Below are 12,669 nucleotides of genomic sequence, written 5' to 3'. Positions count from 1 at the left end.
CTTGCCCTGCATGTTCCTTGGCTACTCCACTCTGTCCTCATTCCCTGTACCCATAAGAAGAATCCCAAACTGCAAAGCAGGATGGGGGTTTCCCCGCTGACTCTGTGGGGCCACCCATCTTCTTTAACCACGGAAAGGCCAATACAGGCGAGGAGGAGAGAAAAGAGACAGAAGACAGAAGCCCTGACACGGGTTTTTCAGTATGCAAGTGTTTTTGACTCCACAGCCAGTTGCTTAAAATGAAACATAAAGGGCAGCCAGAATACACACCCGAATGCAAAAAAGTAAAGGCAAACATAAAATAAACCACACAATACCATGAACCCCAACAAACCCAAAAATTAAAACCCAAAAAAACCCTCAACGTTATATATATATATATATATTTTTTTTTTTAAAAAGGGAGAACAACTGTTCAAAACCAACTGGGCAGTATGGTGGGGGTGGGGAGCAGTCCTACAGAAGGGGGCCTAGAACTTCCCCCTGGGAACAAAGAACAAACACAATACAAAGAAAATAACCACCACTGCTCCTGCAAGGGTCAGGAGTCTCCAGAGAATAGATTGTCCCATCCTCAAACTGGCTTTTTTTTTTTTTGCCTTTTTTTGTCTTTTTTCCCCAGTATTCTTCTTTTGTTGTTGTTGTTTTAGCACCTGTACAATAAAACTGTACCATCTCCAACCAGAGCCGGCCATAGGGAGGCCTTCCTGCCTGTGGATGGCACATACTCTCTACAAGGATTGTTCGGAAAAATAGCAATTGTTAGAAAAATAAGAACGAGTGGGAAAGACAACGCCACGGAGGGATCTGGGATGGGGAAGCAACCCGAGCCCCTCTCTCTCTGGGAACAAGCCTGCCTGGCACTGGGAGGCCTGGTGGGGCGGCACTCAGCCCCAGGTCCCCAGGCAGGAGCGGAGCCCGGCTGGCCGGGAACCAGTCTCTTCCCCTCACCTAGGAAACAGCTGAGGCCTGGGGTTCACACCTGGCAGCCAGTCAATCCCAGAGCCCTCTGCAGATTCCAAAGGCGGACTGGGGGCAGAGGGAGAAGGAGGGAGGAGAGAGAGGAGAGAGGAAAGGGGTGCTGGGAGTCCAGGGAGGGGGAGAGATGGGGGTGGGGAACTGAGAGGCTTAGTATCCAGGGAGGGTCAGGTCAGGATGGGGTGGGGTGGCCGGGGGTGCAGGGGGGAAAGCTGCAGGAACAAACCTATATTGTGCACTCTGAGGAGAGCAGTGAGGACAGCGAGGAGGGGGCAACCTTAGCCTTCAGGCCCATTCTCAACTCTCCTCCATTAGAGTAACTCATTAACCCCTTACTCCCCCAATCCTCCCCTCCCCAGTAAACACTAATCTCAAGACAGCAGGGCTGCTGCAAAGGGCAGGGGGATGAAACGAGAAAAAACTGGGGGAGGGGTGAGCACCAAAGCCTCAGGATTTACCCCCAACCCCCCAGCCTGGGCCAGCACCAGCCACCTTCATTAGTCACAAGTTGATGGCACCCCCCCACCCCTCCCTGCCCCCTCCTTAGTGGGGGAAAAAAACCTGGGAGTAACTTTGTCAGAGGGAGGGAACAGCTCCAGAGCTTATCAAGAAAGACAAAGAAAAGAGGTGAAGAAAGTCCCTCAATACAACAAGTTGTCTCAAATCGTCACAGTGATACAGACTTATCAGAAACCAATGAAACAATACAAATTAAATACTAATAAAATAAATACTATGGAAGACAGAAGAACACAGGGGAACAGAGGGGGCGCTCAGAGATTTGGGCTTTTCTCATTTCTCCTCCAGACAGGCCGTGGCCACCCAGGGCCCAGGTTTGGTCTTGGTCACACACAAGGAGGCCAGTCCAAGCAACCCTGGCGCCACCTCCCACCACCCCGGGACCTCTTGTCCTCAGATGTGGAGTTCAACTTTCTATCCCCATCACCAACCACGACAACAATGATGATGACAGGGAGATGAGAACTAACTGTAACCAAAAAAAAAAAAATCCAGTCACTAATGCTGGCATTGATAAGGCGGCTTCTTGTTGGTCCGTATTATTGCCTCATTCTGCAGTCTGGTGCTCGGTTGGGGGGAACATGGGAGGTGGGGGAGGGGTGAACCTGGGAGAAGAAAGAAGAAAAGGGAGGGGACATTTTCTCGGTCAACTGTTCCAAGGCTGGAACTCCACCTCGGACCCCAGGAGCCGAAGCAGCTCGGCCTCGTACCGCACCAGCTCCACAGTCTCAGAGGAGCCCGGGGCGGAGGTGGCGTCCAGGCCTCCAGGCCTCTCGGCAGGGGTCAGCAGCTGACTGGAGGCCACCTGCCGGTAGAACTCGGCCTTGGGCAGGGTGGCGATTTCAAAGTGCGGGAATCGAGCCTGAAAGATCCTCGAGGAAAGCTTCAGCCTCTTCAGGACGTCGGTAAAGAGAAACCAGTTGCAGGGCCTGGAAAAAGGCAAGAATGGGAGTGAGGGAAGGGGCAGAGGGGCCGGCAGGGGCGCTGGGAGCACATGGGCTGGCTGTCCTCTCCGAAGCCACAAGCTCCCTGGGCGTGGTGGTGGTGACAGTTTTCTTCTGTCCCCTACACTGGCAGGCCCAGCTTTCAGCTAAATGGTGAGCACTCAACCCGACTGACCTCTTCCAAAAAGTGGGAGCGGGAGGGAAATGGGCCCTTCAGAACCTACAACCCTGAGCTGGCCTGACCCGCATCCGTGACCTGGCATTTACCATCTGCTGGGACCAGTTCTGCCCTGAGCGACCCGTCAGCCTGTCTGGTTTCCCTCTCCTGTTCTCACTCCTGCTTCCCATGCCTCCTGGTTCTCCAAGATCTTCCCCAGCAGAGGGGGAGCCGTGGAGAAAGGCCTAAACTGCGGGTAATCCAAAAGGCATTTCTCTTTGGCTCTGGAATGCATTAGACGAGTTTTTTCTCCAGCGCAGCACCATCGTTTCTGCAGGGCCGGAGCTCACGTTACAGCTACAGCCAGTCTGACTTTGCTGAGCACACCCGGCTGGGCGGCAGCCTGGGGACAGCTGGAAGGGGGGCTGCAAGGCCGGGCACAGGCCAAACACTTGTTCTGCCTGAACCAGGAAGAAATGCTGCATCCCCATGTTAGTGGTCCCTGTTTCCAGGGCTGTCCCTCCTCACCATTCCCCTGTCCCACTTTCAGCCTTTGCCACTTTTAGCCTGGACTGTATTGCATCAGCCTCCTAACTGGTTTCCCGCTGCCAAGAGTCACTCTTCTGCACCCCCCACCCACCCTCACTGGAGCCTCTGTTACTCTTTGTTTTCTAACAAGAAAATCAGACCTTTTCACTCATTCCCTAAACCACTTTCAATGGATCCCCAGTACCTACAGCAAAAAAACTTCAGCCCTTCAAACTCTTTAGTGTGATATTTTGCAAAACCTTCCAAACATGACCCCACTCAACCCCTTCAGCCTAATCTCCACCCAATCTCACACACACACACACCTCCTGTATCCCCCATTCCACCAAGTGCCAGCCATCTGATGAAGGACTAGCTCTGTTTTCTGAATTTTCTCAACTTGAATGTCTCAGTGCCTTTGCTCATGCCACACTCTCCATCCTCCTCTCCTCTCTGGCCCAGCGCAGACTCCCTATCACCCCTGATGTAACTGGTTGCTCGTCCTGTCTTCCCTGGTCCCGTGGTGCTGTGTTCATATCCCTACTATACTTATGACAGAGCCCACTTCGGAAAGAATATAAAAGAAATGTAAACTGTGGTTCTCTCTATAGCACAGGAATGGGGACTTGGGGTGGACTGGAACTTTTATTTTTCACTTGACACCCTTCTGAACTGTTTGCGTTTTTTACAATAATAAATCTGCTGAGGACATTTAGTCTTTTATTAGAGTTAACTGTATACCTGCCTGTCTCTTCCACTAGACTGGAGATTCTTTGAAGGCCAGAGCTGTATTCCAGCCCTCAGGGTTTGACCTGGTGCAAATGCTTAAGACATGTTTCTGTACGGCACCTAAAACTTCTACCCAGACCCACAATCCCCAGCCCTAAAATGCAACATTTCTTCTGAATGACAATAATCTCTCACAATCAGAGAATGGGACATTCTGGGTTAAGAGAAAGGGACAATAAATGGATACCAGCTACTTGGACATCACTTTCAAAAAATGGAGGAAAAAGCCCCTCAGAACATTACCACTGGTGATCAGAATTCAGTCTTGCTTTGATGATTCAGAAGGTACTTCTGAATCCCACAGGGCCTCAGAGTCAGCATTCTACATCCTCCTCCACTTCTTGAAGAATATAAAGTTTCACATCGTGCTGCAGCCGTGGGGAAGGGCCGATTAAGAAGAGGCGCTGGAGGATGTGATATCAGGAAAACCAGCTTTGCGGACCAAGTGCTCAACCAAAACCCGCTTGCCACCCAGCTTGCTGAGTGTTGTGCAGCCTTTGGTTGCCCTGTGTTCTGTTTGCACTTAAAGCACACTACCCTGGTCCTTTTACTGCCTGGGGCCCAAGATCCTGTTTCAGAGAAGGAGGTGCTGAATACTTTGGAGGAATTAATTAATTGTGCAATACTATATCCCAGAGGCCCAGCCCCGCCCTCAGGGATCAGCTTTTGCCCAGAAGAATAAGACCCAAAGCCCCTGAAACTTGATCCCTACTAGTGTCATCATATAGGCTATTTTTATTCTTATCAGGCTGAGGGTGGGGGGGGAGGGATAAAAAGAAACTGGTCGAGTGGTTAGAGTCCTTCCTCAACTGACGGGCTCATGCAAAGGGTCCCTAATCCGTTGTCCAGCCCTCTATCATGAGCACTTCATGTGCTTTCACTTAAAAAATATAGGGTCTGATACTTTTAAAAAATAGATATCAAAGAAAAAGTATCCTTAAAAGTGTTTGCAAAGGTATTTGAAATATGTGAAAACACCGAGAACATGACACTTAATGATGGAGGCTAAGAACAAAAGGACAGTGTATCCTGCATCACCCTAACCAGCAAGCCATGGCCATGCGGGCTGCTGAACTCCCTTCTGAATCATCAAATAAAGGTTAAATTGGGTTCAGTCTAATGTTCAGTATCAAGTATATTCTAGTCTCCAAAAATGGGTGATCTTTGTTATAATATGCAAGGTAATCTGAGAGGACAGCACCAATACCATCATCTCACCAACATTAAGGCAATGAGAAACCAGCCTGTGGATTACTTAAGGACCCCAGTGGCCCCATAGCTATGGCAACCATATGTCCCGGCTTTTCTGAGAATCTCAATTTCAAATATTCTGTCTGGTTGTCCCCAGAAACCACAAAAATGTTCCAGAGATTCTAACAGTTCACCAGCCCAAATATCTCCCAGATCATCTCTTACACCCAGGAACAGCACAAAAATCTCTCAGAGAGTGAATGTGGATTTCGGTTTTGGAAAATACACACAGCTGGTGTACCTAGAGCTTACAGCCTCTGTTCTGAACATAACTAATCTGGGCTGGAAAGTCAGGCTGGACTTGGTCCGATATTATCTTTCCTATGCTCTAGCATTTGTCCTCCAGGTCTCAGCTTCCTTCTGGAGAACTCCACCCTTCCCAGGGAGGCAGGCCAGGGTTGCCAGGATCCCAGCGCTGGGTCCCCATAGGTCTCTGAGATCTCTGAGATCTCTGGCACTTACCCGCGGGACACTGACACTTGGAGGTTGTAGCAAGGGAGCAGAGGCTTGTCTGAGAGCTCAAACATAAAATCATCCTCTTCCACATCATCTCCTTCTTGATCAGAGCTCCCAGGAGGATTATGTAGGAGGTCACAGGCAAACCCATCTTTTTCCTCTGTAAAGACATCATACAGGGAATTAGGACTTAGCTACATGCACAAAACTGAAGAAAAGAAATATTCCAACAAGATAAGGGGATGTGACGGTGGGTACAAACAACTAGACCCCTGGTCGGGCCAAGTGTCTCTGATCCCATGGCTCACATGGGACTTGGGAAGGCATGAGAAAGTTCTAGCCCCAAAAGGCAGTACCTTTGGGGCCACAGACCCATTCCACTCTACCTTTCAACTGGAAAAAAGCAAGGTGGTGTGAAGGATGTGCTGCCCAACCGTTGGGGATGGCAGCATGCAAAGACCATCAGCAGTCAAAGGCAAGGGAAAACACTTGCCCTTCAAACGGCAGCTTTCCCAAGGTGCCCAACTGCCTGCTGGGGTCCACCGAAGCCTGGAGGGGGCTCAGCCTGTCTCCTTCACCAGCTGTGTGTTTGGGTGTGGCCTTTCCAACCTTCTCCTGCTCCAGCCTCCCCCAAACTTGGGAGTGGGCGCCTCCTGCAATCTGCAGCCTCTGGCCCAATGCATGAATGCTGGATGATGGCCACAGGTAAAGGCTCACCGCTCTTCCAACAGAGGAAAGCCCCAGCCAGAAGACGAAGGGCTTGGGAGACAGCAGCTATCTCAGAAACTCTGTGTACTTCTTGGGGGCAGGGGAGGGAGGGAATGGGAGCTGCCAGATGAGCAACACTACACTAAGAGGTGACAGTGCACAGAGGGGCTTCTGGCAGGGTTAGGACAAAGCAAGGGAAGAGAAGGGGACTTTGGAAGAGAGGAAATCTTTTAAATAACCAGGGTGGGGAGTGGTAGGGGGCTAATGACGAATGGCTTTGTCCAAATCGGTGGCATCTTTGGTTTAGGCCAATGAGTTCTGACTCTGGGGCAGGCCTGGGCTGAAAGTGTCTGTAAGCTACTAACAGGTGAAGAAGGCTACCTCCACAGGGTCACTCCTATCTTTGAGAAGAATCAGTGAGACCAAAGCAGATCCCACACCTCCGAGCCGCAGATAAGGGTGGAAAGAATCCCACTTAAAGCTTACCCAACACAGAACTGCTGTAAAAGTCCCAGGACACGCCAGGATCACCCTCCGCCCGGCCCTGGAGGTCCGAGAGGTGATCTAATGAAAGAAGAGAAGGAAGTGAAAACAGGAGGGCAGGCTGGAGAAGGAGCCTAAATGCAAAGTCCATCCATTTGTGGGTAGAAGAATGGGAGAAGGAAAGGAAGGACCACTAGAGGGACTGGGAGCAACCCAAGGGAGACCCGCTTCCTGTTGTCACTCAGAGGTGACAAACCAGCAGCCAGGAGCCAAATCTAGCCCACTGACCACCTGGGTTGTGGCCCAGTGTTTGAAACCCCCCCAAGTTAATTAACTTGTAACATTTTTAAATTGGGAGATTGTACTTAAAAATTTAGATTTCCAGCTTTTCTCCGGGAAAAGAAATCAGAAGATCTGGCAACACTGCATCCACATTCCTGCATGTCAACCGTTGGCTGGAGGGAGAGGTGACATGTGCATTCTCCAATTCAGCAGGCCCCACCCAGTCCATGCTGCTCTCTAACACGAGCAGCCTGAAGGCACTTAGGCCTGGGACCCCTGCTTACAATGAGGTAGGAATTACTCCGCAAGCAGAACCCTAGACCTGGCCCAGGATTTTAATGCCCTGCTGGTCACAACATTCATGTATCCAATCATGATCTCACCAATTTAAAAGTAAGATAAGGAAGGATCCTGTTTTGTCTTCGAAAACTTGGGGGGAAATGGCCAAGTTTATCCTCATAAAAACCTTTTGCTTTTACTTCTAGGTATGTACCCCCAAAGAATTAAAAACAGGTATTCAAACAAAAACTTATACATGAATATTCCATAGCAGCTCTATTCACAACCTCCAAAAAGTGGAAACAACCCAAATGTCATTCAGCTGATGAAGGGATAAACAAAATGTGGTACGTGTAGACAATGCAGTATTATTCAGCTATTGGGAGGAATGAAGTAAGATACACACTACAACATGGATGAAACTTGAGAACATTCTACTAAGTAGATGAAGCCAGACACAAAAGGACACATACAACACAACTCCATGTATATGAAACTTCTAGAACAGGCAAATGTATAGAGACAGAAAGCAGATTGGCAGTCGCCAGGGGCCGGGGGAAGGAGGGAACGGAGAGGGACTGCCTAATGGGCACAGGGTTTCCTTTTGGGGCAATTAGAAAGTTCTGAAACTTGATAGTGGTAATAGCTGCACAACATTGTGAATGCGCTTAATGTCACTCAATTGTACACTTTAAAATGGTTAAAACAGTAAATTTTATGTGTTTTACCACAATGAAAACCATTTTCAACTACCTTTTGCTTACTTGATCTGAGAACAGACATCAGGTCACCCCTTAGTCTCCTTGTTTCCTAGCCAAGCATCACGTAGTAGAATTGTTTCACCTCTCAGCCCCATGTGGACAAAAAGCAGGTTTCCACGACAAATTCAACTTGTCGTCTGTGGGCACATGGCCCAGCAGTTGCCAATATGCCATGTAGTACAGTTGGAAAGCTGACATAGCTGTGAATGGTTGCTGCCAGCCCTCAAGTGACACCTGGGCAACAGGACAGAAGAGTTCAAAGGGCTCAGGTGAGGCGAGGGTGCCCCCTGAAAACCAGATCCCAGGAGGAAGTGGGCAGCCACTCTTAAAGGAGCAGAGCTAAGCTTCCCTGAAGGAATGCACCACCACACTCCAATATACCTTCCCTTCGGGTTACACAGTCTATCAGCACAAATGCCTATCAGCTGTTGTGAGCTACTGAAAGTTTTTTAGCAACCTTCTAGGAGATGAAGGGCTTCTTCCAGGAGGAAAAGGCGGTCAGGGAGAAGCTTTCAAAGTAAAGGCTGAGCAGCCAGAATGGAAGACCTATCGTCACATCCATTAGATCTTTTGTGCATTCCATGAAGAAACTCTGAGGTCGCAGCTGCCAGCCTCTTTGCTCTTCTGTACCCCGTGCCATTTAAGAGTTGGAAGTAGCTTCTTCCAAAAGAAATCTGTCAGTTAGGGAAGTGTCTTTTCTGTGCCTGGCCCCATGCTAGATGTCCTGAGAGACAGAGGAATGAGACCGTAAGTTCCCAAAAGGCAGGGACCACGTTTGTCTTGTTCATCACTGTCTCCCTGGTAACTAAGCTCAGTGCCTGGCACACAGTAAGAGCATAATAAATATATGGGGAAGAAAGGAAGGGAGGGTGGGAGAAATTAGCACAAGGTGGGACTATAAAGTCATATGCTTGTTAACCAATGTGCTAGAACATATGCACTCGAATGGCTGCTGTCTGCACAGAGGTCACACGAGGACTCCATTGGAGCAGCCCTCACTCACCACACTGCTGGGGCTCCTCTCCTGGAGCTGCCTTCAGAGTCCCTGGCACATTCCTCTAATTCTCCTCACTAACAACGAACCTTTGTCATTTGCACATCAATTTGCCTTTTTGAGACAGCTAACAATTAACTGGCATGAGCAAAGATGCAAAAGTCAGAACAGGCCCATGGGTGGCACACAAGAGGAACCGTCAAGGTCTGCTGGAAGGGGCAGCTTCGAGGCACGCTTCCTCATAGGTCTTCATGTACAATTAGGATGAAGAGTGACTTCCCTTTTCTTTGATTCTCCCTTTGCCCTGTCTTAACTTTCAGTTCTTTTCTCTTATCCTTGCCTTCAAAAACTATCCTCAGCGCAGCCATCCCACCCCTAGGTGTCTATCCCTGAAGAACTGAAAACACGTACTCAAATGAATGTTTGTACAAGCACTAGCCATAGTTGCCAAGAGGTGGACACAACCCAAATGTCCACCAACTGATGAATGGATAAAAGAAAGTGTAGTCTATCCATATGAGGGCATATTATTCAGCCTTAAAAACATGCTACTACATGGACAGACCTTGAAAACATGATGCTATGTGAACGAAGTCAGACACAAAAGGCCCCATATTGTATGATTCCATTTAGATGAAATGTCCAGAATGGGCACATCCACAGAGACAAAGTAGTTGCCAAGGGGAGTGGGGGCGATGGAGAGCAACTGCTTAATGGGTACGGGGTTTCATTTTGGGGTGATGAAAATGTTTTAGAAGGCAGCTATGCTCACCACTATACCACCAACACTTCCCCTTGAAAATGTTTTGGAGCTAGATGGAGGTAGTGGTTGTACAACATTGTAAACACACTAAACAGCACTGAATTGTTCACTTTTAAATGGTTAATTTCATCTTGTGTGAATTTCACCTCGATTAAAAAAAATTTTAAGTACTCAGTGTGAGCAGTGACCCTAGCAATCAAAGTTTCTCAAATTCTCAGGGTCCCATTCATACCCCTCCCCATCTCTACCAAATCACCAGCTGAGGGACATGAAAGGAGAGAAAAACAAAAAAACAAGCAGTCTTCGACATGGGGTCATACGGCTGAGGTCTCTGGCAGGAAAAACAAAAAGCTGTGATTCAATGACCTCAAGTGGTAAATTGCTAACCTTTTCATCAGTGGAAGGAAAAGCGGTCCTGATACTTCCTCCGATGCCCCAAACCAAACTGCAGCTCCCCCAGCTCAGACAGTCTTTCCGACAGAGGACGAAAAACGAATCTGTTTTCCCTTGGCTAGCTTGGTTATTATTCTTTTCTTCATAGGGTCAAAGGCAAATCAGTTACATGTCTGCCTGTGATCTGGCCCAAGGAAATGCCTCTTGGAGGGTTTTGATGGCTGCATGCTCCAAGCCCAAGGATGAGAGAGAGAAAGGGGTCACTATCTAGCCTCCAGTACCCAGAACTGTACTTGAAACCTAACAGGTGCCCTATCAATGCAGGGGTGAATGACCACAAAGAGTACTGCTCTCCCTTCAGGAGAAATAGGCCTCACATTAAGTCAACCCAATCTAAGGACATCCACATTTTCAATCCACACAAATTACCAGCATGTTCTGCTTTACAAAAGAATTTATTCCAGAATACCTGTAAATACTGACATTCCTTTGTGTATTTAAGCGACGATTTGATTCCCAGACCTTTCCAGAACAGGAGACTTGCACAAAACGAAAGAAGCTCTACAAGAGGCATAACCCTGACGCCCTGGCTCACGTTTTCCCGCCTGCAGAAAACAGAGCCCTTTGCACCTGACAGGGATTCACCTTCATTTTCTGCCCAGTGGAATCTCCACTAGGGGAGGAAGAAGACAATCTATGGACAGTTTGGTCAGGCAAATGCTTGAGAATGAAAAGCAAAAAAGCTTTTTGAATACCTCAGCCAGACAGGCAAGGTAAAAGAAAAAATTCAGAAGTCCACACACTTGCAACCAGGTGTAGGGGTTGGGGAGGTGGGGCAGTGGAGGGAACCGCTTGGTAGCCTCCAACCTCAGGGTGCTTCCTGCAAGCCGCTTTACCACTGGTTCCTTGCAATTTGGGACGGGGGAGGGGTACATGAATGTAAAAAGAGAAATACTCGGTTCAAGGAATCAAAAAAACTCCTAGTGATGGTTGCACAACATTGTGAATGTGCTAAATGCCACTGAATTGTTCACTTCAAAATGGTCCTGTTAGGTGAATTTCCCCTCAATTTGAAAAAAAAGACAGATCCTGAGTATTAACTTCTCATCCCTCCCAAAACTGCCTTTGGACTCAAATCTCTCCTCCCAGAGCCTGCTGACTCCTGCCACTGTTTGCCTCCCTGGGGTGTCAGGCCCAGGCCCTAGCCCGCTTGCTAGCACTTTCCCTACCAGCCAGTCAGACAGAGCTCTGCCTTTAGTGTCACTTGATACTTGCATGGAAAAGAGGTGCCCCAGTTTTAACACTCCTTTCAGCTCCTGGCCCCCATTATAAGTATAGTTTTGTGCCCGTAAAGCTGAGAAACAATGTCAAGATTCGAATGAAGGTGTTCAGCCTGGACAGACTAGGAAGTGCCAGAATTAAGAAAAGTCTTCTCTTGGTTCTGCAACCCAGACAAGCATTGAAGTTAGTTTAAGGAGGCATCAAAAGGCTTTCTAGTAGTTGGGATTAGTTAACAGAAATAAGAAGAGAGAAAAACATGTTTATTTCTAATTTTTTAACTACTGAAAATGGTTTCAACATTTAACTCCTTGGGGATTTTGAAGAAGGGGCTGGGGAAGACAACTCTGCGTACTTAGGTGGTCAGAGATAGCTTTATTGGGACCCCAAGCCCTCAGGAGGGCAGTGTCCTGCCCAGAGAGAACACTGGATGAGACCAGCGGATCAGAGACGGAGCTTCACGTGGTGCTTCTGTCATGTTGAAATGCTCTGGACAGTCACGTGTGCCAGCTTCTCCTAGGAATGGAGTGGGATGCAGACACCACCACATGTGCGTGTGCTTGTGCAGGAGGGAATGCGTGTGGCGCATGTGGTTTGGGGAGAGACCACGAAGGGTGGCTTGCCCTGAGCCCAGCGATGGCTCAACTGAAGTGAATGAGACACTTCACGGACCCAGGACAAATGACTGAAGGACCATCCCCAAGCGGCTCCGCCCCTCAAGGACAGGGACCTGGGACCCCAGAGCTGGCAGAAGGAAAAGGCAGAGCTCCTGGCCCTAGCCAGAGGGGCTGGATCCTGCTGTGGGGCGGGAGGCCTGCACCGGCGACGGCAGGGATTATTCAGCTTGACTGAGGACTGAAGAGCAGGAGTCAAGGCCTCCCTGAGTGGCCTCCTTTCCTTGCCACCACTCCAGATTTTATGAGTATGTAGATGGCGCTTCCCACCTGGTCCTCCCTCCACGGGGACCTTTAGTTCAGGTTCCTTTGTTTCTTCCTCCATCATCAGCTACCTAGTTAACCTTTGTTCAATAAACAAATGCGCCCCTGGTTGGGAGCCCAGGACTGTATCTCTGGGGGTGGGGGGATGTTCAGGACTAGCTGAGGCTA

General features: G+C 48.9%; 1 protein-coding gene across 9 annotated transcripts in view; it reads right to left on the bottom strand.

The window, feature by feature from the left end:
• Nucleotides 1-193: 193 nt before the first annotated feature.
• BCORL1 (BCL6 corepressor like 1) overlaps nt 194-12,669 on the bottom strand; it is a 59,607-nt gene continuing 47,131 nt past the window's right edge. For 5 of the 9 annotated variants that reach the window (XM_072955708.1, XM_072955706.1, XM_072955705.1 and 2 more), the window contains 3 exons: nt 6,817-6,894; nt 5,629-5,782; nt 206-2,426 (listed from right to left, as the gene is read on the bottom strand). In XM_072955708.1, coding sequence (XP_072811809.1) covers nt 2,144-2,426; nt 5,629-5,782; nt 6,817-6,894 — 515 coding nt within the window. In that variant the 3' untranslated portion in view covers nt 206-2,143. Of the gene's footprint in view, nt 2,427-5,628; nt 5,783-6,816; nt 6,895-12,669 lie in introns of all 9 variants that reach the window. The other 4 variants (XM_072955704.1, XM_015238914.3, XM_031671346.2 and 1 more) reach the window with 2 other exon arrangements.

Source organism: Vicugna pacos, chromosome X (assembly GCF_048564905.1).
Source record: "Vicugna pacos chromosome X, VicPac4, whole genome shotgun sequence".
Classification (NCBI taxonomy): Eukaryota; Metazoa; Chordata; class Mammalia; order Artiodactyla; family Camelidae; genus Vicugna; species Vicugna pacos.
Note: the sequence above shows the minus strand (reverse complement) of the source record. Positions and strands in the feature narration are given on the sequence as shown.